This window comes from Metschnikowia bicuspidata, assembly GCF_001664035.1.
Source record: "Metschnikowia bicuspidata var. bicuspidata NRRL YB-4993 chromosome Unknown METBIscaffold_3, whole genome shotgun sequence".
Lineage (NCBI taxonomy): Eukaryota > Fungi > Ascomycota > Pichiomycetes > Serinales > Metschnikowiaceae > Metschnikowia > Metschnikowia bicuspidata.
In genome coordinates, this window is record NW_017387733.1 from 402,114 (window position 1) to 427,098 (window position 24,985).

Here is a 24,985-nt window from a genome sequence, read left to right on the forward strand (position 1 = left end):
CCATGGGCTGGAGCAGTCTGTGGAGGGGGTGGAGAGGAGAGCAAGTGGGATTAGAGGTTTTGCAGACCAGGTGACAAGACCAGGTGACAAGGCCAGGTGACAAAGCCAGGCACCAGGCCGCACATCAGGCCGCACATCAGACGAGTACCTGGAAGGAACCCCGCCGAGATTCAGCTGATTGCTAGATGAGAACAGGAGAGAGTTACAGGCGAGCTCAAGTGGAAAGTGGTCGGGGCTTCTGTGATTGAGACATGAGCCGATGAAAAAAGACGATCAGAGGAGAGAAGAGGCGATTGGACGAGATCAGAGGGAGTTAGTGGAGGTCGGACGAGAAGAGACAACCAGATGACATCGGATGAAATAACAACCAGATGGCATCGGATGAAATAACAACCAGATGACATCGGATGAAATATCAATCAGATGACATCGGATGAAATATCAATCAGATGACATCGGATGAAAAACCAACCAGATGACATCGGATGAAATAACAACCAGATGACATCGGATGAAATAACAACCAGATGACATCGGATGAAAAACCAACCAGATGACATCGGATGAAATAACAACCAGATGACATCGGATGAAATAACAACCAGATGACATCGGATGAAATAATCAGATGATATCGGATGAAATACAGTCAAACGACATCAATGTTTATGGAAATCCACCAAACAACATCGGAACTCCATCAAACCACATCGGACAAAACTACATTCAGATGAGAACAGACGGGTTGAATCGTGGGCGAAGCACAAGCATGGGCCTCGAAAGACCCAGGCAAGCACACAACACATCATCCCGTCTACCTACGCATTCCCGAGATGAAAGCCTACTTTCTACTGGCCTATTTTTTCTCCCCTCAATTCCGTTGCTGGCCGAGCACATTTGCATCCACCGCTGGTGCAGGCAGTCTGCTGAGAAAAGCGAGTGGCACCACCAACGGGCGGCGAAAAGCCGCAAACCAGAATCCCGGGGTCTGCTCCAACGGCCGCAAGCCGCGTTTCCGTCGCTGCTCCAATGCCATAGGCCATGGAGGGAAAAGGCGCCTTGGCCAATAAATCCAGGCCCCAGGCCCGGCGCGCGGGCCAGCCAATGAAAACAGCGCACGGCGCGTCGTGCGCGGCGCAATTCGGGCCGGCCCCCAGTGCGTGGTGAGAAAAGGCCCACGGCCAGCGCTGGGCCCTCACCCTCGTCCCCAAACAACCCCCAGAATGTTCAGACAAACCCTCCGCCAGGTCGCCAGACAATCCTCCACCGTCGTCAGAAGAACGTACGCCACCGAGACCGGCTCCGACGCCTTGAAGTTGTCCTTGGCGCTCCCCCACCAGACCTTATACTCGGAGTCCGAGGTGCAGCAGGTGAACTTGCCCTCGGTCAACGGAGACTTGGGTATCTTGGCCAACCACATCCCAATTGTCGAGCAGTTGAGGCCAGGGCTCTTGGAGATCATCTCCAAGGGCGGCGAGACCGAGCAGTTCTTCGTGTCCGGCGGGCTTGCCACGGTCCAGCCAGGCAACAAGTTGACGGTGTCTGCCATCGAGGCGTTCAAGCCCGAGCAGTTCGACGCGCAGCAGATCAAGACCTTGATTGCCGACGCCCAGAAGAGAGCCTCGTCCGCCGACGAGACCGTGGCCGCCGAGGCCAACATCGAGTTGGAGGTTCTCGAGGCCTTGCAGCACGTGGCCAAGTAAGCCGGTGCCCGCCCCGGGGCCGCAGCTCGAGGTGTAGAGTTACGCAGATCATATAAAAATTACAATGTCATGACAATGTTCCGCTCCTGGAATCCGTAGGCCCGGGCACGGTGCCTGTCTTGCTTGTTTAGTCTCGTAGGACGGAGCCGAGGGCGTTCCGGCGACATGCACCATGGCGGGTCCAGACCGCCCAACTGGAGCCTGCAATCTTCCAAAGCCCGCCGGGCCAATTGGGCGGATTTCGCTATTCCGGCGGCCCTGTTTTAGGCCTACATTTAGGGCCTCTATTCCGAACCCAGGCCGGTGCGAAAATTTTTAGCTGGGGCACTTCCGCACCGCGCCGCGGCCCCAAGGCCTATCCTTCCAAAGTCCCCTAGAATCCCATAGTCCCTACCCACCACAAGCCCCAGCATGTCGTTGACGCCCAAGGAGGCCTTTGCCAAGCTCCCCCAGAAACTACACAAGTTCTTTATCCGGTACCCGCCGCGGCCCTTTGCCTCGTACCTGGACAAACCGTCCACCATTAAGGACCCTGCGTTGAACCCGTTCTTGCCCAACAAAAACAGCGAGACGGGCCGCTGGCACTCGGCGAAGGTGTCGTTGAGGAGACTGGCGGACTTGTACAAGATGGCCCGCAAGTACGGGATCGAGGACCTCTTGCCGCCGGTGCCCCACCGCAAGTTCCACGAGGACAAGTACGAGAACAAGAACTGGATGAGGGGCGTGTTGTTCCAGAAGAAGCAGAAGTGGGAGCGCGAGCTTCCCGCCAAGCTCGAGAGGCGGAGAGTCGCCTTGGAGAACATGGACGAGACGATTCTCGCGGCCCGGCCCTCGTACAAGAAGCAGCTTGCCAAGAGAGAGCAGAACAAGAGGACGTGGTTCTGAACACACACCTGTATATATTGACATGGATACTTTCGGGGCTGTGCTGTAGGAAGTGTAGGAGGACGTGGCTGTGGTGCCTGGGTCATCTCCCTGGGTCATCTCTTGGTGCCTGGGTCATCTTTTGGTGCCTGGGTCATGACTCTATTCCGTGGCGCCCCGCATATCCCTGTTGTGTTGGGGGCATGTATCTGCTCAGACCGCTCGGCCACGTGGAGTCACATGCTTCGTCCGCTGGTGCACCTGACCTCCAAGCACTACGCACCCAGAGCCGTGGTATATAGACGTGGAGATGGCCTGCTGTAGATTATACAGACGGTAGTAACTATACATTATACAAACGGTAGAGACAAATGCTATGGATTAGAAAGGGTGTAGAGATGAACTGCTATGGTTTATATGGACGCGGAGATGAGCTGCTGTAAACGGTATATATGAACTGCTATAGATTATACAAACCAGTGTCATGAATTGCTATACATTATACAGACCTGGAGATAAACTGAGATATACTATACACGATAGAGATGAATTGCAACTGATTATACAGGCGGTATACATGAACTGTTGCAGATTATAACTACTATACATTATAAGACGGCAGGGACTGCTATACATTATACAAAAAAGTGATATGAGCTGCTATTGGTTATACAGACAGGGGATATGAACTGTTATACATGATACAAAACAGTGATATAAACTGCTATACACCATACAGACCTGGAGATAAACTGAGATTACTATACACGATAGAGATGAATTGCAACTGATTATACAGGCGGTATACATGAACTGTTGCAGATTATAACTGCTATACATTATACAAGACAGTGATATGAGCTGCTATTGGTTATACAGACCAGGGATATGAACTGCTATACATGATACAAAACAGTGATACAAACTGCTATACATCATACAGACGGTATATATGAACTGCTACAGACGGTAGAAACTGCAGTAGATTATACAGGCGGTGGATATGAATTATAGACGATGTAGAGATACACTGCTATAAATTATATGGACATAGAGATGACCTGCTATAGATTATGCAGATGGTGGCTTTGAACTGCTGGAGATTATACAAACCAGTGACATGATTTGCTGTACACTATACAGATGATAGAGGTAAACTATTTTACATCATACAGACGGTGCAAACTGCTATGATTTATAGAACCGGTAGAGATAGACCACTACTGCTACAGATCACAGACGGAGATAAACTGCTCTAGATTTTACAGACGGTGGATATGAACTGCTATGCAAAACAGTGATGTGAACTGCTATACAGTATATACAGACGGTATATATGAACTGCTCTAGATTATGCAGTGGCAAATTGCTTTACACAGACGGTAGATAAACTGCTCTAGATTATACAGTGACATACATTGCTGTACCCAGACGGTAGATAAACTGCTACACATTATACAAAACAGTGATCTGAGCTGCTATTGATTATACAGACCGATATAAACTGCGATCGATTGCACAGACCATAATATAAACTCCCATACAATATAAAGACAATGGTGATAAACTGACACAGACTATAAAAAGTATACATAAACTGCTAGACATTATACAGACGCTCACTGTACAGACAGTTGACATAGACCGATATACATCATACAACAGTATATATAAACGCCTACAGATTGATGCAGAGGCACGGACACGGTGTGTGGGCAGCCGTCGCCAAGAAGCTCGTGATGGACGGCCCAAACAGGCCAGACACCGCCAGTGTGCGTCGAGGTATCGGAGGTCTGGCGAGAATCGGCCCGGCATGTGTCGTGGCTGGCCCGCTTATATGCGGAGACTCCACGGAAAGCTCGCCACTTTCAAGCAAGCAGGGTCTCTGTCGGCGCACTCTCCAGAAACACATGCTAGGGCATAAGCCCCGGCCGTTTTTGGCTTCCACAGCAGTCCTGGCGCAGCGCAGCCCTTCGGCCATGCCGCCGTCCCTGCAGCTCTGCAACGCCCCTCGGATCTCCCTGAGTAAAAAGCTCACATTGCCACGGAATGCCCGCAGCTGCCCAAAAACGCCCGGGATCTCCAAGGATCTCGCGCACGTGCCAGGCAAAGACTCCGGCGCCTTCAGAATGCCCGCTTGCCCTTTCGGAACGGCTTCTTGCGGTCTGCCACCACCTTGCCCGGCCCGGCGCCAGGCCCCTTCATGCGCACCAGGCTCTTGGCAAGCAAGCCTTCTATATTGAGGTCGTCCGGGAGCAAGACCTGGCGGATCTGGTTGCCGCGGATGCTCATGAATTGCATGAGCTGGGGGTCGCGATGCGGCTGGATGAGCTTGATGTTTTTGAGCGAAATGTTCATCAGAGGCGAGCACGAGAGCACCTGGCCGTTGACCGAGCTGCCGTTTTTGAGCTCCACGGTGACGGGCTGGTTGGTGGCGGAGGGCAAGTTCATGAGGAAACGCACCAACTTCATGCTGTCGGGGATTTTGGGTGGAGAAGGGGGTGGGTCAGGATTTGGGTGGGTCAGGGTAGGTGAGTGAGAAGGTGAGTGAGAAGGTGAGTGAGAATATGTGAGTGAGAATGCGAAGGTGAGTGAGAAGGTGAGTGAGAAGGTGAGTGAGATTAAGTGAACGAGATTAAGTGAATGAGATTAAGTGAGTGAGAATAGGTGGGTTACAATTTTGATGACAGAAAATTTAGATGAGGAAGAATCTAGGTGAGTGGGAATTCGAGCCACTGACAATTTAGGTCACGGGCAATCCAGATGAATTAGACTTAGGATTGGGGTGAGTGAGAATTGAGGTGAGTGAGAATGCGAGTGAGATTAGATGAGTGGGGAAAGATGGGTGAGATGAAGTGAGTAAGATTAGGTGGGTGAGATGATGTGGGTAGCAATCTGGGTGGGAGAAATTGGATGAGGGAGAATTAATATAAGGGAGAATTAAGATGAAGAATAATTTAGATGAGGAATAATTTAGATGAGAAAAATAAGGTGAGGAATAATTTAGATGAGGAATAATTTAGATGAGAAAAATAAGGTGAGGAATAATTTAGATGAGAAAAATAAGATGAGGAATAATTTAGATGAGATAGAATTAAGATGAGGAAGAACTAAGATGAGAGGAATTTAGATGAGAGGGAACTTGGATGAGAGAGATGAGAGAGAATTTAGATGACGGAGAATTTTGATGAGTGGGAATCTAGGTGAGTGAGAATTTGAGTCACTGACAATTCAGGTCACTGGCAATCCAGATGAATTGAATCTAGGTGAGTGAGAGTGAGATTATGTGGTAACAATTTAGTATCTAGGCGAGTGCGAATAGTGAGTAGCAATTTGAATAAGTGCAAATTTAGATGAGAATGGCAACTTAGGTCACTGACTATCTAGCTGAAGTAAATGAGTAACAATCTAGGTGAGTGAGAATAGGTGAGAAGCGATTTTAATGAGTGACAATCCAGATCACTGACAATTAAATGAGTGACAATTTAGATCACTGAATATTTAAATAAGTGTCAATTTAGGTGATAAGTTAAATGAGTATCAATTTAGGTGACAATTTAAATGAGTGACAATCCAGATCATTGACTAATTAAATGAGTGACAATCCAGAACACTGACTATTTAAATGAGTGTCAATTTAGGTGATAAGTTAAATGAGTGTCAATTTAGATGACAATTCAAATGAGTGACAATCCAGATCATTGACTAATTAAATAAGTGACAATCCAGAACACTGACTATTTAAATGAGTGATAATTTAGATCACTGTCAATCTTGGTGACAGTTTAAATGAGCGCCAATTTAGGTGACAATTCAATTGAGTGCCAATTTAAATCACTGACTATTTAAATGGGTGACAATCCAGATCACTGGATAATCAACTGACTAACAATTTAGATCACTGAATATTTGAATGACTAACAATTTAGATCAATCAAATGAGTGACAATTTAGGTGACAATTTAAATGAATGAAAAGAAGTGACTGACAATCTGGGGGTGGAGGGAGCGAGAAACGAAAACATCACCAGGCGGGGGCCCGCCCCGGAAGCTCTGGTGAGGCCTGCCCAAACGAGCCCTCCTACAGAACGCGATCGGCTGGGTGAGGACTGGATTCCAACGGCTCCAGTCTACCCGGCGCCGAAGCTCTAAGAGAAAACCCTATATAAAATATCGCACCGGTTGAAGCCCGCTGTTCCCGCCGTGCCCACTGTGCCCGCTGTTCCCGCTGTTTTTGCACCGCCCGTGCCCATCTCTTGTCTACAGTTTTTTTTTTTTTTTTTTCCAGTGGAGGCGGACGGAGCATGGCCAGGGCCTCCTACAGGCAGTGGTGGTGAAGGAAGTGCGCGCGGGTTTCGGGGCCGTAGGGCCAGGGCCAGAGCCAGGGCCGCACTAACCAATGACAGATGGACAGGGTTTGGAATACGCCGCAAACCGTGGACAGATATGGTGCCGTGGCGGACATGCATTGTGGTGCTGGCAGTATGGGGCTGGCGGCCGGGATCTGCCCATAGCTCCTGCCCATGGCTCCTGCCCATGGCTCTGTCCATGGTTCCCCTGAGAGCCTGCCCTAAGATCCTGCCCGAAGCGCCACGCGCACCCCACCAGATACCCCACCAGATACACCACCAGGTCCTCCGCCCTACAAGAGCACCACCCAAACACCCCCTCAATCTAGCCCCTCCAATCACCACCACCTCGAAAGTCAACAACGCCCCGCCCAACAGCAGCAATACACTCCCCCCACCGCTCACCATGGCCGGCCTCACCGACCACCTCCTATCCATCCCCCCGGTCACCCGGTTCTTCCTCATCGTCACGATCGCCGTGTCTCTCGGCATCTCGTTGGACATCGTGTCGCCCGCCACAGTCATGCTCGGCGTGGCCGCCGACACGCCGCCCCCGCCCGCGCCGCAGTGGGCGCCGCAGGGCCTGTCGGCCAAGGCGCAGCTCGTGGCGTGGGCACTCCGATCCGTGCCGCGCAGCTACAAAATGTTCACGTCGTTCTTCGTGGTGGACGGCGTCAAGGACAACGGCGTGCTGCTGCTCTTGAACATCTACCGCTTCTACATGTTCTCCAACTACTTGGAGGACTCGCGCGGGCGCTTCCGCGGCAACTTCCCGGACTACCTCTGGTTCGTGTTGGTCAGCGGCGGCTTTCTCCTAGCCATCAACGGCGTGCTCAAGCACCTCGGCTACTACACGCTCTTCTACCACTCGCAGCTCCTGTCGTGCATGACGTTCCTCTGGCTGCGCGCGCTGATGAACTCCGTCATCAACTTCTTGGGCATCGTGCCCATCAAGGCCTACTACTTGCCTCTCTTCGACCTCGGCATGGCCACCATGCTGGGCAAGTACCACCCGGCAGACTCGTTCGCCGGCATCTTGGCCGGCTACATCTACGAGTGCGTGCAGTCCGACACCTTGCCCGTCTACAACTTGCTTCCGGGCGCCTACGGCTCGCGCCTCGGCCTGCCCGCCAACGGCCGCCGCGTGGGCTTCAACGTGGACACCGCGCTCTCGCCCAACACGTTCACCCAGGCCGTGTTTGACTTGGGCTACTGGAAGGCCCCGCGCTTCTTCTACCGCTTGCTCCAGTACCCGATGGACACCTCCGTGCGCACGACGGCCTTCACCAAGGCCCCTGCGGCCGGCTCGGTCCCGGGCTCGGCGCACGCTTCCGCCCGGTCCTCGGGGGCGACCAAGCAGACGTTCCGGGGACAGGGCCACCGCTTGGGGACACTTTAGAAAGCGTCCCCGCCGTTATATAGTGAATCGTGTCGATATGGTCGATATGGTTGATATAGTCGATATGGTCGATATAGTCGATATAGTGAAGTCGATATAGTCCATATACTGAAACATGCCGATATAGCCGATATAGTGAAGTCGATATAGCCGATATAGTGAAGTCGATATAGTCGATATAGTGAAGTCGATATAGTCGATATAGTGAAGTCGACATGGTCGATTTAGTGAAGTCGATCTAGTCAATCTAGTGAAGTCGATATAGTCGATATAGTGAAGTCTATATAGTCCATATAGTGAAGTCGATATGGTCGATATAGTGAAGTGGATATAGTCCATATACTGAAACATGCCGATATAGCCGATATAGTGAAGTCGATATAGTCGATATAGTGAAGTCGACATGGTCGATTTAGTGAAGTCGATCTAGTCAATCTAGTGAAGTCGATATAGTCGATATAGTGAAGTCTATATGGTCGATATAGCGAAAAATGTCGGTATAGTTGATATAGTGAAACACGTCGATCCCATTACATCCTAGCCCACCCGTAAAGTCAAGGTCAAAAAGACAAAAAGATTGCAACATCACAATTTCGCATATGGTCTCCCACTACACTACTCAGTGTGACCCTAAGCTGGTTAACTAACGTTGATCGGACGGGAAACAGTGCTTTCAGCTTGGTATGGCCGCAACCGACAATCTGTTATGATACGACATGAGCAAGATTATAGATTCTTGGCATCCTGTATAATACGAAGGACGAAGAGTCTAAACATTCCTGATCGGGGTTACCCCTCACCTACTGTATAGAAGGGTTCCGAACTATAAAGGAGCGTGAGGCTGAGACATCCCTGAAGAAGGATAACACTTTTTAGACATCGAGAATACGACAGATAGACTAGGCCTATCCACTAAGGCTGAACTATCTATAAACCGATCTACTCGTAGTTTAAGAGACAGCTCCAGGCTGTTTCATAATACAATCTTTGGTCACCATCATTCATAACCGCTATATAAACGGTGGCTGGTTTCTGGCGCGTGGATCCCTCACATCACACTGGGGATTGATCATCATTCAAGGTGCCAGTGGCCTAGCTTTGATTGAAGCGGCTAGTGAAGGCAATGAAGCCCTGGAAAATGCTTGGGAAGGAGTTATACAAACAAGAATGGTTGGTGCAAGAAAACCTCACAGCCATTCATCTATTCAACCACGGCTCCTATGTTCCCTTTTTTGATGATGAAGTGGAGAGTCACGATTCAAATGCTGTTTGTATTTGAAATGCTGCTATATGGCCCCGGCAGACAACTCTTTAAAGAACTTAACAAAATCAATTGGTTCGTCACCACGAATTTCAAGGTCTACACTAGAAGACGTGGCGAGTCGCAGGAAGCTGGCTCCCCAAGTCCGCTACAACCATCTGAGTTGAAGCGACTACTACAGGAGACTTATCCTAGGAGTCAATGACGTAATATCCAATACGTAAACAGATACGGGCTATGAGGACCGTCCAGGCCGTGACTAAAGGAAGGGGACAGGCCAAACTTCGACACTAAGTATGTATCTGGGAGCTATTTGAAGGGTTTGTATATATTATTGTATAGTTTTGCTGCTTTAATCCGATGGATCTACAAAAAAAACTGTATTCCCTTAATTTATTCACTACCCTAGAGCATCAAGAAAGTTGCAAATCTTTTTGAAAAAGACACGGATCTAGGAAAAACTTAGTTGGGTCCAGGACAAAGGAACTGATTTGTAAGGCTTTTAAAACCTGTTTAGCACAGCAACAGCTGACGATAACATCACCTATTTTCTGAGGTCCTAAGGGGTTCAGTGCTGACATCTGGCTTTCTGATTCCCAAGACGACTCACGATTTCTTCATCGCTTCACCACTTTTTACATATCATCGGGACTCATTTATCAACCAGGAAACACACCGGATTCCAGTTCAGATATTCAATTTTTTTTCAAAAGATCCGGCTGTCTGTTTATTGTTCTTGAAGACTGATTGACATTTTTAATAAACTCCACCATATACTTGGCATGAAGGAAAACTAGATTCCCATCTTTTGTATTCTTTATCCAGACGCCACTAATTTCTAAGACGCTCAATAGTAATCAAATCTTTATTTTATCTCAGCAGAGATTCTCATTTTTGAAAATGTTTTGCGAAATGATCAGGTAATGAGATTGTTCTTGACTCGAAAATAAAACCTCTCGAATCAAAAAAAAAGTATTCAAACCCAAAATACGAAGAGGAAAAAGATCACGGGAATGTCTCAGCCTGTTCTTGGTATTTTGTGCAAAAGAATTACCAGATTCCAGAATTATTAGATGAGATTCTACATTTAAGAGCTGCTGCAGGAGAAACTCGTGGAAGTATCTCTCACTAAGGAACCTTCAATTCCGCCGCTGCCCGAGCTGCTGTCACTCGAGACATAAAATATAGGGTTTGGGATAAGCTTGATTGTGACCCTATAAACAAAATTAGAAGCAGAAGTCTTTTTCCCAGTCACCGACTATGTTATCTCCGTGAACGACATGTTTAGCCTATCACAAGACGCGACGCCAGTCACGTGGTAAGTGCAGCTCCCCCTGGCGAAGCATCCCATTCGAAAAAGATAAAGAAACCCCGAAAGTCCCAGACCAGCACCCACGTGGCCCCTCAACCGTCCCCTGCGATGGATACACGAAAACCAACCAGCACACCAAAGCTCATAACTAGGAAAAACGCTCCATCCTGCACATACTACACGGAACACTATCAGCCTCTGCCGGCCGCGCGGGCTGCGTGGGGTTCGAAGGCATCATTCGCTCGTTCGAAGTAGTTGGGGTATCCAATTGAAACCCCGTGGATTATTCTGACAACAGTCTGACTTGACTGGAAATTGTCCCATTTGGCTCCTGCAGGGTTGTGCTATTTATTTGTGCCCGGTATACATGTCTGAGCGAGATTCAAGACATTCGCCCAGTATCCGGCCTCTGTCGATGCTGGTCAATGGCGATCAGACGGCGCTGCTAGTTTCAGAGTCGCCGTCGAAAAAAACGAAAACCGCCAAGGGAAGATGCAAAATCCGGCCGCCCATGCGCAGAGGCACCTCTTTGGCAAATAGCAAGTTCATATATTCCGTAGATGATGACGTCAATGACGAAGTCGATGACAGCGACAAGGCCGACGAAGTCTTTGTCAAACGGGACAAAAAATACATCGACGGGTACCACGATGCGTTGAGGGACTTCTACCAGCACAAAAAGACCAAGATGGCCGACGTCCAAGGCCCAGGCCTGCCATCGGTGGACTCGGATCTGCACCATCCAATGCTGAAAAAGGTTCTTGTCGAACGAACCGACCCGATCGACGAGGCCGGCGAAATCGGAGCCTTAGAACCACGGGGCAGCGACGAGGAAAACGAAGTAATTGCCGAGGGGCAAGAAGATGCAGAAGATGCCAAATCAACCATCTCGACGTCCTCTTCCGGCACGCTCGAATCGCTCAACTTGAAGGACCGGCAGAACGCCATCAATCTGACCCACCCCTTTGGTATCAAAATCTGGAAACCGTCCATCTACAAAAAGAACCGGTCTGTGGCTGTGCGTGCCGACGAGGACATCCACGACTTCGAGCCACGCAGACCGACAAGTCCGATTTTCATCGGTGTCTATGCGACCAACCTCATTTGGAGCTGCACGTTTGGGCTTCTTCTCTGCACACTCTGTTTCATCGGCGCCATCATCGTGTTTGTGTGCTCGGGCTTTGCGTGGCACCGGTCCCTGAGGCCATACGTGAAGTTACTAGTCCAGTTGGGCAAGTACTGGCTTTATCCGTTCGGCAAATTCGTGCTCCTCAACAAAGACGAGAACTACCTCGACGAGGACGAGTTGGACGGCCGGTCCATTTCCGAGTTCCATCGCTGGCGACTCGAGGAAGAAGGCAGACTATTCTTCGCTCCACCACGCCGAATGACCAACACCACCGAGTCCAGGCCTTTACTTAAGGACCACAAAGGCAGGCCCTGGAGAGACGCCTATGCTTCCACGGGCGAAGGCCAAAGTTCCAGTGCCATTGAAGAAGGCCAACAAGCGACTGAAGACCTGCCACAGGACATCGAGGCCAACGACGTGAAAGTCAGGTTTTTCGGCCGCGGCAGCTGGTCGTCTGGCAGGCTCATGTTCTACTTGCTTTTCTATGGCATTTTGCAGCCCGTCTCGTTTGTCATTGCCGCACTCTGCTGGCTTTTCGTCTTCACTATTCCAATCGCCAACCTCAACAGGATTCTCTGTGAACATGTGCGCCGGAGACCTTTGGCGCTCCACTTTGAGAAAGAAAAAGATTACTACAAAAGAGTGGCGAACTCCAAGAAGTCAAAAAACCAGTCGATCATCCTTTGCACGTACCGGTGCTGTGGTCTCCACTACTACAAGTACACGTTGGGGGGAACAAATATCTTTTTCTTCAACTTGCTTCTGGTGGTGTTTTTGGTCATTTTTGACTACTACGCCTTGAAAGAAGGCCTCGGGTGGGACACCTGGTACACCGACTCATCTTTCCTCTTCTGTGGGTGTTTGTTCTCCATTATCCCGTTGGCTTATTTCATCGGACAGGCCGTTGCGTCGATTTCGGCACAGTCTTCCATGGGTGTGGGTGCGGTGATCAATGCTTTCTTTTCCACTGTCGTGGAGATCTTCCTCTACTGTGTGGCTCTTAACCAATCCAAGGGGAAGCTTGTGGAAGGCTCTATGATTGGCTCCATTTTGGGAGGTGTGTTGCTCTTGCCCGGACTTTCGATGTGCGGGGGAGCGCTCAAGAGAAAAACGCAGCGGTATAATCCCAGATCTGCAGGTGTCTCTTCCACCATGCTTCTCTTTGCCATGTTGGTCATGTTTGCGCCATCTCTATTCTACCAGATGTATGGCACATATGAGATTAGGTGCCGTGCATGTGACCATACGGACATATCTGATTGCACCACTTGCCAGTTCACCCAACCAAACTTGAATTTGGATGCTTTATACTACAATGTGCTCCGTCCATTTTCGTTGCTTGTGGCTCTTGCTTTGTTTCTTGCGTATGTTTGTGGCCTCTATTTCACCTTAAAAACTCACGCCTCCTTGATCTGGGCCACCAATTCTCACGAGCAGCAGGCTGCCCAGACGAGAAAAGATGCCAATGGCTGGAGGTCTCCCAGCATTGTAAGCTTGGAACAAACTTCAGTGGCCAGAGTGCATTCCAGTTCTCGACATGATCATACCTCTCATTTTCCCACAGGCCTTAGATCGGGTCTTTCTTCCCCTGGAATGGAGGGTCCGAAAAAGAGACATCTAGTCTCTCTGAAACTGGCTCCGGCTGAACCGCTTGTGCACAAGGATTCCGAAGCTGATGTCACCATGAACGATGATAGCGGTGGACATGATGCGCCCAACTGGTCAAACACAAAGTCATCAGTGATTTTGTTGGGTTCGACTATTTTATATGCTATCATTGCTGAAATTTTGGTGGACAATGTCGATGCTGTGCTCTCACACTTTCCCATCAACCCCAAGTTCTTGGGGTTGACAGTTTTTGCCCTTGTTCCCAACACTACTGAATTTGTCAATGCCATCTCTTTTGCTGTCGGAGGTAATGTTGCGTTGTCCATGGAAATCGGAAGCGCCTACGCTTTGCAGGTTGTGCTCATTCAAATTCCAAGTTTGGTTGTTTACTCAGTGGTAAAAGGGTACACCAACATAGAGATGATATTTCCTCTCATTTTTCCACGTTGGGATGTGATTGCTACGCTTGCATCAATTTACCTCTTCACATACGTGTACGCCGAGGGCAAGTCAAACTACTTCAAGGGTGTAATTTTGATTCTCATTTATATTGTTGTTCTCGTGGGCTTCTACATGGATGATGTTGTGGCAGACCTTGACGAAGTTCGGGAAGTGAGCGCCCCAGCTATGGAAATGCTTTCTAGGATTCTTTCTCGCTAAAGGCTTCATTTGAAAATAGCAGAACCAAGTAGTCAAGCAGAATGTACAAACTTCTTATAGTTTGCACCATACATGGACGTTTTAAGTAGTTATAATTTCGTTGGTGGTTCCGTTGTTGATTTGAAGATTCATATAGCCGTCATACCACTCCCAATTCAATTTTGTTTGGGGGTGTTTACGAATCCAGTTAGTTGAAACTGTATTGAACTGATAATTGAGCGTATATTCTTCTATAATTTGCTTCTGTAGTCGAATTTTAAACGATGTAGACTCTGCTCTCGTAAGGAGACAAGACTTTTTCTTTGAAATCTTTCTCGTTAGTAAGCACCAACTCTCCTTTTACCGCAGGCGTAAAATCGATTGGCTCCTTAGTAAAGTTCAATACCACGTATGCAGTTTTATTTCCAGCCTTCTTATAGAACGAAAAGACATTCTCGTTGTCGAGATCCAAAATCTCAAGAGACCCGTAAATCAAAACATCCTTGTGGGTCTTTCTAACCTGCAATGCCTTCCTGTAGAAATTGTACAAAGATTCGGGATTGTTGACTTGAGATGCCGCATTGACCTCCTTGTAGTTGTCATTGACTCTCATCCATGGCTTGCCTGTGGAAAAACCACCATTTTCCGAGTCATCCCATTGAACTGGTGTTCTGGCATTGTCTCTGGCCACCAAATTGATGTCCTTCAACAACTTGTCGAGGTTCTTGTTGCCGTTTATGGCAGTGTATTGCTCGTAATAGTTAATGGTATTGATGTCCAAGTATTCCTTGATGTCCCATTCCTTAGGAATGTTGGTCATGCCAATTTCTTGGCCCTGGTAGATAAACAAGGTACCGGTCAAAGCCGTGAGCAATGTGGCCAACATTTTGCCACTCTTCAGTCTGAACTTCGGGCTGTCGTTTCCAAAACGTGTGATTGCTCTGGGCTGATCGTGGTTCTCGAAGAAGCACGTGGACCAGGCGTCCGTGCCCTCGGTGAAAGAAGACATGTTGAACACGGCTTTCTTGAAATCAATGAGCTTGTAGCCGTCATAGCGGAACCTGTCGGATGGGTTGCAGCCAACCTCAACAACGTCGAATAAGAACATCATGTTCATCTCTTTTTCTTTGGCACTGACGTATTTCAACGCATCCTCACGAGGCGCATGCCCAACCTCCCCCACGGTCATGGCATCATATTTGGATGTAACTTTGCTGAACATTTCTTTGTGGAATTCATGAATCCGTGGTCCGCTCTGGTGGAACGCTTGACATGGCTGCCATTCCTGATCTGGAAAAACAAATGGCGCATCTTCAAAAGTCTGCACTTTCGAATACATTCCGGCAGTGTCAATTCTAAAGCCATCGATGCCTTTCTCAAACCAAAAGCTCAAGGCAGACTCATAAATTGCATTTCTGGTCTCCTCGTTTTCCCAGTTGAGATCTGGCTGGGTCAGCGCAAACAAACACAAGTAGTACTCGTCGGTGAGCTCATCGTATTCCCAAGCAGAGCCAGAAAAATAAGAAAGCCAATTATTGGGAGGATGTCTGTTTCCCTGGTCATCGTATTTTGCTGGCCTCCAGATGTACCAATCTCTTTTAGGACTGGTCTTAGACGACCGGGATTCCTGGAACCACTTGTGTTCAGAAGAGGTGTGATTGATCACCAAGTCTAAAATCAACTTCATTCCACGGGAGTGCACCTCCGAGATCAAGGTATCCATGTCCTCCAAGGTTCCGTACTTTGGGTACACACTCTCGTAGTCTGAGATGTCGTAGCCCATGTCGTCCTGGGGAGAGTCGTACATTGGTGACAACCAAATGACATCAACTCCCAAATTCTTCACGTAGTCCAAAGTCGAAATAATACCAGGAATGTCGCCAAATCCGTCGCCGTTCGAATCCTTGTAGGAAGCAGGCCAGATCTGGTACACCGAGGCGTCTTTCCACCAAATAGAGTTAGCAGACATGTTTGAAAAGATGGGGGTTCAACAGTGTATTCTATAGAAGGTCTCTAAAGAATCTATGAGAAAAAATGAATGCTTAGAAAGAAGAGGGCTGGAATGACAAGGCATATAAATACTTTCCGAAGAGAGTGGGGACATCGGCTTTCTCCAGGAGCCCTGGTGACAAAATGTATGGCCCATGTGCTTCCCCAGGTTTTCCGCCATGTAACGACGCGAAACTTTGCGAGAGTCTTTGAATCTTTGCGGAATCTTTGCATGGCTCACGTGAGCCCTGATTGCGGGGCAGGCTCGCTTCCACCCTGGTTTTTCCGGCCCCGGGCACGTATGCAGTCGCAAAACATTGCGAGACCGGGGACTCGCAAAAATTGTGCGTTGGTGAAAGCGTCGATGAAATTGATTGGTTTACGCGAGTGGGGAAACCAGCTCCGCGGGAGAGGTTTCTGAAAGCAGGAATTCAAAGCAAACACCACAGAAATCCGCTATGACGTCATGGCCTAAATTGGGGAATCTTCTACCAGGCTTGGCTGTCTTCGCAATTTCCCATTATCTCGTTATTGTAATTTGAGAGCTTCCTGGAAATATCCAATCTCAGGCCGTCTCTTTCCAAGTCCACAGTTAGCATCGATCTTTGAAAGAGAAGTTGCGTTTCATTAGAATCGCCCGGAATACGAGTGGTGATTTTCTGCAATTCTGCTGGTTGTGAGTGGATTGCAGTGCTGGCCATGCTGGACCTCACGGCAAAACCTGGGTGCCTGTCGCAGTATTCACTTTTTTAATGGCGGAAAGTGGGGCGGGACCTGTCACGTGATGTGTTCTGGGTGCCGCGCAGAGACAACCCATCCAGAATTTGTATCCTGCGACTGCGAAATAATGAGTAGGCCCCACTCCGGTGCCCTCGTCCATTTTAGCTTGCTCCAGGACTGTAGCCCTTATATGTAAAAAGCCCATTGAATGTATGTCTACTGGACAGATACGACCAGCTAATACTTTTTTTTTGATCTCTTGCCTGCTTTTTCGGTCACCCCGATTTAAGCAAGTTGTCGCTTTATTTTCATGCGGCATGGAGCCTCACACGACCAGACTAAATGTTACCGAGAGGTGACACCTGTTCCAACAGCAAAAGAACACCCAGCAAACGCAGAAGAGGAATAAGACACAAATTGAAAGAAAAAGTCAATTTTCTGCTCATGACTCTCAAACACATTGAACTACAGTCGGGGCTTTTGGTCGTACGACACAGTAGGTCAAAAAGCTTCGTTGGCAATCACAGCCGGCTACACACGTGACCACTTCCAAGCTAGTCACGTGAGCAGGAATCGTACGCAAGGTCCAGAAACGCAAGCAAGGATCCTAAACCCATGTCTCTAATCTCAGCACTCCTCTGCTGAAAGTAGGGTTTTCGCGGCTGGACCATATATATTCCCCAGACAATGGTGCCGTGAACACGACGCGGCCGGGCTGCCTGCAGGACAGCCAAAACATCGGGCGACCGAAATACTTTCCATACAAATCGGCACGAACCAGGAATTTTGAAAATTTGCCGAGCGCGTTGCCATTGAGTCCTGCCGTTAAAAGCATTGCAAAGCAAAACGGGCCGCATCTGCCAAATTTCGCCCGGAACGCCAGGGCCCTTTTGCCTGAGGTCAGCAGTATGAGATGTACGCTTGCGCATGCTGCTGCGCCGGCGCACGGCGTAACGCTCAGCACGCAACGCTCGCCACATCCAACGATTTTTTTCGACTCGAAACTGAAGCGTCGAACTCCATCGCTAGTCTTTCAAACCTCGTCGAATCACCGCCGTCACCGCCGAATCTTTGCCGTATTTCCCCGGGATTGTAACGCAGGCTGCCAGAGGTTTAAGCTCGTGTCATTTCGTCTCCCGTCGCCTGCTCATCCAAGTTTGCTGTCGCGCAGTTGAGTTTTCTTTTGAGCTTCGACGAGACTTTTACCCACATATACCAACTCCCCTCAAAACCACCAAAAAAACCCAAAAAAAACCCAAAAATCTCCCTGGTCCATCCCGAAGCAATTGCTGCTCGACCCCCCTGTTCTTTTGTATTTGCATCGGATCCCCGAGCAAGTTTCGCTTGAACCAACTGTTTATTCGTGAGCCCCCATCGCCCACGAGAACACTGTACTATATCACGTGTTTTACACATAAAGCCGTGCACACATCATCCATCCCAGCATTCCCGCTATGAGTCGCCAGTTTCCATATTCCAGCGCGCCGCTCCGGTCCGTGAAAGAGGTATGTTTTTCTTATGTTTTTCTGTTGGAGCACGTGCTCTTTAGCCGCCCGTAATCCCCATTTCTGCACCCTCTCTTAACCTCGCCTTGCTAACTAGTTTTAGGTTCAATTTGGCTTGTTGTCGCCCGAAGAAGTGCGCGCCATCTCGGTTGCCAAGATCGAGTATCCCGAAACCATGGACCAGACCACGAAAAAGCCCCGTGACGGCGGCCTTAATGACCCCCGTTTGGGCTCCATCGACCGGAACTTTAAGTGTCAGACCTGTGGCGAGGACATGGCCGAGTGCCCGGGCCATTTCGGGCACATCGAGTTGGCCAAGCCCGTGTTTCACATTGGTTTCATTGCCAAGATCAAAAAGGTGTGTGAGTGCGTGTGCATGCACTGTGGAAAGATCCTTGTAGACGACGCCAACCCGTTGATGACGCAGGCCATCCGAATCCGCGACCCGAAAAAACGGTTCAACGCCGTTTGGAACGTGTGTAAAACCAAGATGATCTGTGAGGCCGATACCATCAACGACGAGGGCCAGGTGACCGCCGGCAGAGGTGGATGTGGCCACACGCAGCCCACTGTCCGCAGAGACGGCTTGAAATTGTGGGGAACCTGGAAGCAAAACAAGACCTACGACGAGAACGAGCAGCCCGAGCGCCGTTTGTTGAATCCGCTGGAAATCTTGAGTGTTTTCAGGCACATCAGTGCCGAGGACTGCCAGAAGTTGGGTTTTAACGAAGACTACGCACGCCCCGAGTGGATGTTGATCACGGTCTTGCCCGTGCCTCCACCGCCTGTCAGACCATCCATTGCGTTCAATGATACCGCCAGAGGCGAGGATGACTTGACGTTTAAGTTGGCGGACATTCTCAAGGCGAACATCAACGTGCAGCGTCTCGAGATCGATGGCTCGCCCCAGCACGTGATCAGCGAGTTCGAGGCCTTGTTGCAGTTCCACGTCGCCACGTACATGGACAACGACATTGCCGGACAGCCGCAGGCGCTCCAGAAAACTGGGCGTCCGATCAAGTCGATCAGAGCAAGATTGAAGGGTAAGGAGGGCAGATTGAGGGGTAACTTGATGGGAAAGCGTGTGGATTTCTCGGCGCGTACCGTTATTTCCGGTGACCCCAACCTTGACCTAGACCAGGTCGGAGTGCCCATCTCCATTGCCAGAACGTTGTCGTACCCGGAAGTGGTGACTCCATACAACATACAAAAGTTGACCGAGTATGTGCGTAATGGACCCAACGAGCACCCTGGTGCCAAGTACGTGATCCGTGACACCGGTGACCGTATCGACCTAAGGTACAACAAGAGAGCTGGAGACATCGCCTTGCAGTATGGCTGGAAAGTCGAACGTCACTTGATGGACGACGATCCTGTCTTGTTCAACCGTCAACCGTCTTTGCACAAGATGTCTATGATGGCGCACAGAGTCAAGGTCATGCCTTACTCTACGTTCAGATTGAACTTGTCAGTCACTTCGCCTTATAACGCAGATTTCGACGGCGATGAGATGAACTTGCACGTCCCACAGTCGCCTGAAACCAGAGCGGAAATGTCTCAGATTTGCGCAGTTCCTTTGCAAATTGTGTCTCCACAATCGAACAAACCTGTCATGGGAATTGTGCAAGATACCTTGTGTGGAATTCGTAAGATGACTTTGCGTGACAGCTTCATTGAGTACGAGCAAGTTATGAATATGTTATACTGGATTCCGAACTGGGATGGTGTTATTCCTCCTCCAGCAGTGTTTAAGCCAAAACCTTTGTGGTCTGGCAAACAGTTGTTGTCGATGGCAATTCCTAAGGGAATTCATTTGCAAAGATTCGACGATGGAAGAGATATGCTCAGTCCAAAAGATCTGGGTATGTTGGTTGTTGATGGTGAAATCATTTTTGGTGTGGTTGACAAAAAAACCGTCGGTGCCACCGGAGGTGGTTTAATTCACACTGTCATGAGAGAAAAGGGCCCTCAAGTTTGTGCTCAGCTTTTTAGCTCCATCCAAAAGGTTGTTAACTACTGGCTATTACACAATGGTTTCTCGATCGGTATTGGTGACACCATTGCAGACAAAGACACCATGCGCGATGTCACCACCACCATTCAAGAGGCGAAACAAAAGGTCCAAGAGATTATCATGGATGCGCAGCAAAACAAGTTAGAGCCTGAGCCAGGTATGACTTTGAGGGAATCATTTGAGCACAATGTTTCACGTATTCTTAATCAAGCTCGTGATACCGCTGGTCGTTCTGCTGAAATGAACTTGAAGGATCTGAACAACGTCAAACAGATGGTGACTTCAGGTTCGAAGGGTTCTTTTATCAATATTTCTCAAATGTCGGCATGTGTGGGTCAGCAAATTGTTGAGGGTAAGCGTATTCCATTTGGTTTCGGTGACCGGACGCTACCACATTTCACTAAAGATGACTATTCGCCGGAATCGAAGGGTTTCGTTGAAAATTCGTACCTCAGAGGTTTGACACCTCAAGAGTTTTTCTTCCATGCGATGGCAGGAAGAGAGGGTCTTATTGATACTGCCGTGAAGACTGCAGAGACTGGATATATCCAGCGTCGTTTGGTTAAGGCATTGGAGGATATCATGGTTCACTATGACGGTACCACAAGGAACTCTCTTGGTGACATTATTCAATTTGTCTACGGTGAAGATGGAATTGATGCCACATCCGTGGAAAAGCAGTCGGTTGATACCATTCCAGGCTCTGATGCCTCTTTCGAGAAGCGTTACAGAATTGATGTTTTGGATCCATCTAAGTCAATTTCAGAATCTTTGTTGGAATCAGGGAAGCAGATCAAGGGTGACGTTGCAGTACAGAAGGTATTGGATGAAGAATACGATCAATTGCTCAAAGACCGTAAGTTTTTGAGAGAAGTCGTCTTCCCCAATGGAGACTACAACTGGCCCTTGCCTGTTAACTTGCGTCGTATTATTCAAAATGCCCAGCAAATTTTCCACAGTGGTCGTCAGAAGGCTTCAGATTTAAGATTGGAGGAAATTGTTGAAGGAATTCAATCTCTCTGCACGAAGCTTCTTGTTCTCCGTGGAAAAACAGAGCTCATCAAGGAGGCGCAAGAAAATGCGACTTTGCTTTTCCAATGTTTATTGAGATCTAGATTGGCTGCTCGCCGTGTTATCGAAGAGTTCAAGCTTAACAAAGTGTCTTTTGAGTGGGTTTGCGGAGAAATTGAATCCCAATTCCAAAAGTCCATCGTGCATCCTGGTGAAATGGTGGGTGTTGTCGCTGCTCAATCTATTGGTGAACCCGCGACTCAAATGACGTTGAACACTTTCCATTACGCTGGTGTGTCTTCGAAGAACGTTACTCTTGGTGTCCCTCGTCTTAAGGAAATTTTAAACGTTGCCAAGAATATAAAAACACCAGCGCTTACTGTTTACTTAAAGCCTGAAATTGCGGTCGATATTGAGAAGGCCAAGGTTGTGCAATCTGCTATCGAACATACTACTTTGAAGAATGTTACCTCCTCTACCGAAATCTACTATGATCCTGATCCTAGGAGCACTGTTATTGAGGAGGATTATGATACAGTGGAGGCCTACTTCGCCATTCCGGATGAGAAAGTCGAGGAGACTATCGATAACCAGTCTCCATGGTTGCTCCGTCTTGAATTAGACAGAGCCAAGATGTTGGATAAGCAATTGACAATGGCTCAAGTGGCGGAAAAGATATCTCAGAACTTCGGTGAGGACTTGTTTGTTATTTGGTCTGATGACACTGCTGACAAATTAATTATTCGTTGTCGTGTCATTCGCGATCCAAAATTGGAAGAAGAAGGCGATCATGAGGAAGACCAGATCTTAAAGAGGGTTGAAGCACACATGTTGGAGACTATCTCTTTGCGTGGTATTCCAGGTATCACTAGAGTCTTCATGATGCAACACAAGATGAGCACTCCAGATGCAGATGGAGAGTTTCTGCAAAAACAAGAGTGGGTTTTGGAAACTGATGGTGTCAACTTGGCTGAAGTTATCACCGTTCCAGGTGTTGATGCTTCCAGAACTTACTCGAACAACTTTATCGAGATTCTCTCGGTTCTTGGAATTGAGGCTACTCGTACTGCGTTGTTCAAGGAAATTCTCAATGTCATTGCCTTTGATGGTTCCTATGTGAATTATCGCCACATGGCTTTGCTTGTTGATGTGATGACAGCTCGTGGTCATTTGATGGCCATTACCCGTCACGGTATCAACAGAGCCGAAACAGGCGCCTTGATGCGTTGTTCGTTTGAAGAAACCGTTGAGATCTTGTTGGATGCCGGAGCAGCTGCTGAACTTGATGACTGTCGTGGTATTTCTGAGAATGTTATCTTGGGTCAAATGCCCCCATTGGGTACAGGTGCGTTCGATGTTATGGTTGACGAAAAGATGTTGCAAGATTCTAGCGTCGGCACGGATATGGGAGTTGCTGGACAAAATGATGGAGGCGCTACACCATACAGAGATTACGAGATGGAGGACGACAAGATTCAATTTGAAGAGGGTGCTGGATTTTCACCAATTCATACTGCAAACGTGTCCGATGCTTCCGGCTCTCTCACGTCCTATGGTGGCCAACCATCGATGACATCTCCCACTTCTCCATTCTCGTTTGGATCTACGTCTCCAGGATATGGTGGTGCGACGTCGCCTGCTTATGGCGCAACTTCGCCGACTTACTCACCAACTTCGCCCACGTATTCACCAACGTCGCCAAGTTACTCACCAACGTCACCAAGCTACTCTCCAACGTCACCAAGTTACTCGCCAACGTCACCAAGTTACTCGCCAACGTCACCAAGTTACTCGCCAACGTCACCAAGTTATTCCCCAACTTCGCCTAGTTACTCACCAACTTCGCCCAGTTATTCACCAACTTCGCCAAGCTACTCACCAACTTCGCCAAGCTACTCACCAACTTCGCCAAGCTACTCACCAACTTCGCCCAGTTATTCCCCAACTTCGCCAGTTATTCCCCAACTTCGCCTAGTTACTCACCAACTTCGCCAAGTTATTCCCCAACTTCGCCCAGTTATTCCCCAACTTCGCCAAGTTACTCACCAACTTCGCCAAGCTATTCCCCAACTTCGCCACAGTACTCTCCGACGTCGCCAAGTTACTCGCCAAACTTCCCTCAATATTCACCAGGTTCACCTGCATACTCCCCAGGATCGCCACTGCATTCTACTGAGAAGAAGGACGAAGAGAAGAAGGGAAATAACTAAACAACTGTATACAATACAACAAAAAAGAAACGGTCTAATATTTTTCATGAATACACACAAATTATATGACCTGCCCTACAGCGTCGCATAGAATTGAAAACGTAGAAAACCTAAACCTCATATATCCTGCATCTGCAGTACTGGGTACTTGGCTCATCTCATATGCTGTTTAAAGTTTGCACATCTATTTTGTGTATATGCACCAGAATGTCAAAACATACTCCAGGGGCAGGCTCGATCAGAGACATTGAGCAAAAGAAACGGGAGGTCCTTAAACCGTTGCTTGAAAACCCGTTCACCCAAGGCACAGAATGGCCAACGATAGATCGGTCGGTGGCTGAGACTATAATGGAGTGTTTGATTCAAGTTCTATCAGGTTATGGAATCTACTTGGAAATGAGGAGCCTCAATAAAGATAAGAAAATTCCTGTGCCCGAGGTGGCAGGAAAAATCACCATTGGCTTCAATTCAACCGTCAAGAAGTTAGAGAAGCAGGCCGGTCCTAACCGTGCTAAACTACTAGGCAAACCTCCAAAAAGGAGTAAACAAGAACAGCCGAATACGCCGGGATATGTAAAATACGTATTTGTGGCAAAATCTGATATCAGTACTTCTCTACTAACAAGCTGCTTCCCCTTGCTCACATATTCAGCATCGCGATCGGCGCTGGATCGCGTGAAGCTTGTGGAATTGCCCCGGGGTGCCATGCAAAAACTTTCCAAAGTACTAAGAACCGATAACGTGAGTATCATCTCGCTCGAGGAAAAGTGGGCGGACGGAAAATTGCTTTTTGATGTGGTGGACAGCAATATTCGGGACGTGGAGGTGCCATGGCTTGCGGCGCTTTTCGATGAAAACTCAGCACCGGTATACGAGAAGCCCAACATCAAGTTTGTCAAGACGAGCGTGCCAGTGGGCCGTGCAAACAAGAAGAAGAATGGTGTGTTGAAAAAGAAGAAGAACAGAAAGAACGAGGGAAGAGTACTGAAGCCGTAGAAGTTACGAGGACGAGAAATGGGAATGCAGAACACTGGTATTACAGTATATCAAAATGTGATTGGAACAGGCGAGGAAGTGAACTCAAGTGGTATGCTAGCTTGTTGTAGAGTATATGGAAACATTGTATGGAGCATTATCGTGGGGTAATTGAATGAGAGTTTGGAAGACATGTTTGCTGAGGACAGTGTCATGCGATGAGATCGATATGAAATATGCTGTGGGGCATCTGAAAGAAGGAATGGTACAGAAACAATGTGCTGTTTGGGCCATAATG

At 48.4% G+C, this 24,985-nt stretch overlaps 11 protein-coding genes across 11 annotated transcripts; 8 read left to right on the forward strand and 3 right to left on the reverse strand.

Annotated features, from left to right (window-relative positions):
- The first annotated feature begins 187 nt into the window (after nt 1–187).
- METBIDRAFT_170243 (uncharacterized protein) lies at nt 188–1,152 on the forward strand. Its single transcript, XM_018854683.1, has 2 exons — nt 188–376; nt 559–1,152. The coding sequence occupies exon 2, from the start codon at nt 629–631 to the stop codon at nt 1,106–1,108; it is 480 nt and encodes a 159-aa protein (XP_018711493.1). The 5' UTR covers nt 188–376; nt 559–628; the 3' UTR covers nt 1,109–1,152.
- A 71-nt stretch (nt 1,153–1,223) lies between these two features.
- ATP16 (F1F0 ATP synthase subunit delta) lies at nt 1,224–1,703 on the forward strand (the record flags this gene model as incomplete). The annotated part of the gene is made up of 1 exon (XM_018854022.1): nt 1,224–1,703. One exon carries the CDS (start codon nt 1,224–1,226, stop codon nt 1,701–1,703), a length of 480 nt encoding a protein of 159 aa, XP_018711494.1.
- Nucleotides 1,704–2,114: 411 nt separating this feature from the next.
- Nucleotides 2,115–2,588, forward strand: METBIDRAFT_40930 (mitochondrial 54S ribosomal protein mL59; the record flags this gene model as incomplete). Its single annotated transcript, XM_018857333.1, has 1 exon — nt 2,115–2,588. The coding sequence occupies one exon, from the start codon at nt 2,115–2,117 to the stop codon at nt 2,586–2,588; it is 474 nt and encodes a 157-aa protein (XP_018711495.1).
- A 2,103-nt stretch (nt 2,589–4,691) lies between these two features.
- METBIDRAFT_78090 (mRNA splicing protein) lies at nt 4,692–5,039 on the reverse strand (the record flags this gene model as incomplete). The annotated part of the gene is made up of 1 exon (XM_018858817.1): nt 4,692–5,039. The coding sequence occupies one exon, from the start codon at nt 5,037–5,039 to the stop codon at nt 4,692–4,694; it is 348 nt and encodes a 115-aa protein (XP_018711496.1).
- Nucleotides 5,040–6,868: 1,829 nt separating this feature from the next.
- Nucleotides 6,869–8,784, forward strand: METBIDRAFT_87254 (uncharacterized protein). The gene is made up of 2 exons (XM_018859277.1): nt 6,869–8,454; nt 8,478–8,784. Exon 1 carries the CDS (start codon nt 7,013–7,015, stop codon nt 8,312–8,314), a length of 1,302 nt encoding a protein of 433 aa, XP_018711497.1. The 5' UTR covers nt 6,869–7,012; the 3' UTR covers nt 8,315–8,454; nt 8,478–8,784.
- A 404-nt stretch (nt 8,785–9,188) lies between these two features.
- Nucleotides 9,189–9,968, forward strand: METBIDRAFT_31629 (uncharacterized protein). The gene has a single exon (XM_018855888.1). The coding sequence runs from the start codon at nt 9,553–9,555 to the stop codon at nt 9,778–9,780; it is 228 nt and encodes a 75-aa protein (XP_018711498.1). The 5' UTR covers nt 9,189–9,552; the 3' UTR covers nt 9,781–9,968.
- A 1,174-nt stretch (nt 9,969–11,142) lies between these two features.
- On the forward strand, nt 11,143–14,532 carry METBIDRAFT_31630 (uncharacterized protein). Its single transcript, XM_018855889.1, has one exon. The coding sequence runs from the start codon at nt 11,255–11,257 to the stop codon at nt 14,282–14,284; it is 3,030 nt and encodes a 1,009-aa protein (XP_018711499.1). The 5' UTR covers nt 11,143–11,254; the 3' UTR covers nt 14,285–14,532.
- Nucleotides 14,533–14,540: 8 nt separating this feature from the next.
- MAL2 (oligo-1,6-glucosidase IMA1) lies at nt 14,541–16,232 on the reverse strand (the record flags this gene model as incomplete). Its single annotated transcript, XM_018857307.1, has 1 exon — nt 14,541–16,232. One exon carries the CDS (start codon nt 16,230–16,232, stop codon nt 14,541–14,543), a length of 1,692 nt encoding a protein of 563 aa, XP_018711500.1.
- Nucleotides 16,233–17,984: 1,752 nt separating this feature from the next.
- On the reverse strand, nt 17,985–18,571 carry METBIDRAFT_170482 (uncharacterized protein). Its single transcript, XM_018854686.1, has one exon. It carries the CDS (start codon nt 18,386–18,388, stop codon nt 18,086–18,088), a length of 303 nt encoding a protein of 100 aa, XP_018711501.1. The 5' UTR covers nt 18,389–18,571; the 3' UTR covers nt 17,985–18,085.
- On the forward strand, nt 18,288–23,676 carry RPO21 (DNA-directed RNA polymerase II subunit RPB1). Its single transcript, XM_018854687.1, has 4 exons — nt 18,288–18,477; nt 18,581–23,184; nt 23,269–23,351; nt 23,437–23,676. Exons 1-4 carry the CDS (start codon nt 18,427–18,429, stop codon nt 23,475–23,477), a joined length of 4,779 nt encoding a protein of 1,592 aa, XP_018711502.1. The 5' UTR covers nt 18,288–18,426; the 3' UTR covers nt 23,478–23,676.
- Nucleotides 23,677–23,919: 243 nt separating this feature from the next.
- Nucleotides 23,920–24,708, forward strand: POP3 (Pop3p; the record flags this gene model as incomplete). Its single annotated transcript, XM_018857369.1, has 1 exon — nt 23,920–24,708. One exon carries the CDS (start codon nt 23,920–23,922, stop codon nt 24,706–24,708), a length of 789 nt encoding a protein of 262 aa, XP_018711503.1.
- Between the last annotated feature and the right edge of the window lie 277 nt (nt 24,709–24,985).

Coding starts and splice junctions, on each gene's coding strand:
- METBIDRAFT_170482 (XM_018854686.1), bottom strand. CDS start 18,388: ATGTGTAAAACACGTGATATAGTACAGTGTTCTCGTGGGCGATGGGGG.
- RPO21 (XM_018854687.1), top strand. CDS start 18,427: ATGAGTCGCCAGTTTCCATATTCCAGCGCGCCGCTCCGGTCCGTGAAA. Junction 18,478..18,580: donor CGCTCCGGTCCGTGAAAGAG/GTATGTTTTTCT, acceptor AACTAGTTTTAG/GTTCAATTTGGCTTGTTGTC. Junction 23,352..23,436: donor TTACTCACCAACTTCGCCCA/GTTATTCACCAA, acceptor AACTTCGCCCAG/TTATTCCCCAACTTCGCCAG.
- METBIDRAFT_170243 (XM_018854683.1), top strand. CDS start 629: ATGATATCGGATGAAATACAGTCAAACGACATCAATGTTTATGGAAAT.
- METBIDRAFT_31630 (XM_018855889.1), top strand. CDS start 11,255: ATGTCTGAGCGAGATTCAAGACATTCGCCCAGTATCCGGCCTCTGTCG.
- METBIDRAFT_87254 (XM_018859277.1), top strand. CDS start 7,013: ATGGTGCCGTGGCGGACATGCATTGTGGTGCTGGCAGTATGGGGCTGG.
- METBIDRAFT_31629 (XM_018855888.1), top strand. CDS start 9,553: ATGAAGTGGAGAGTCACGATTCAAATGCTGTTTGTATTTGAAATGCTG.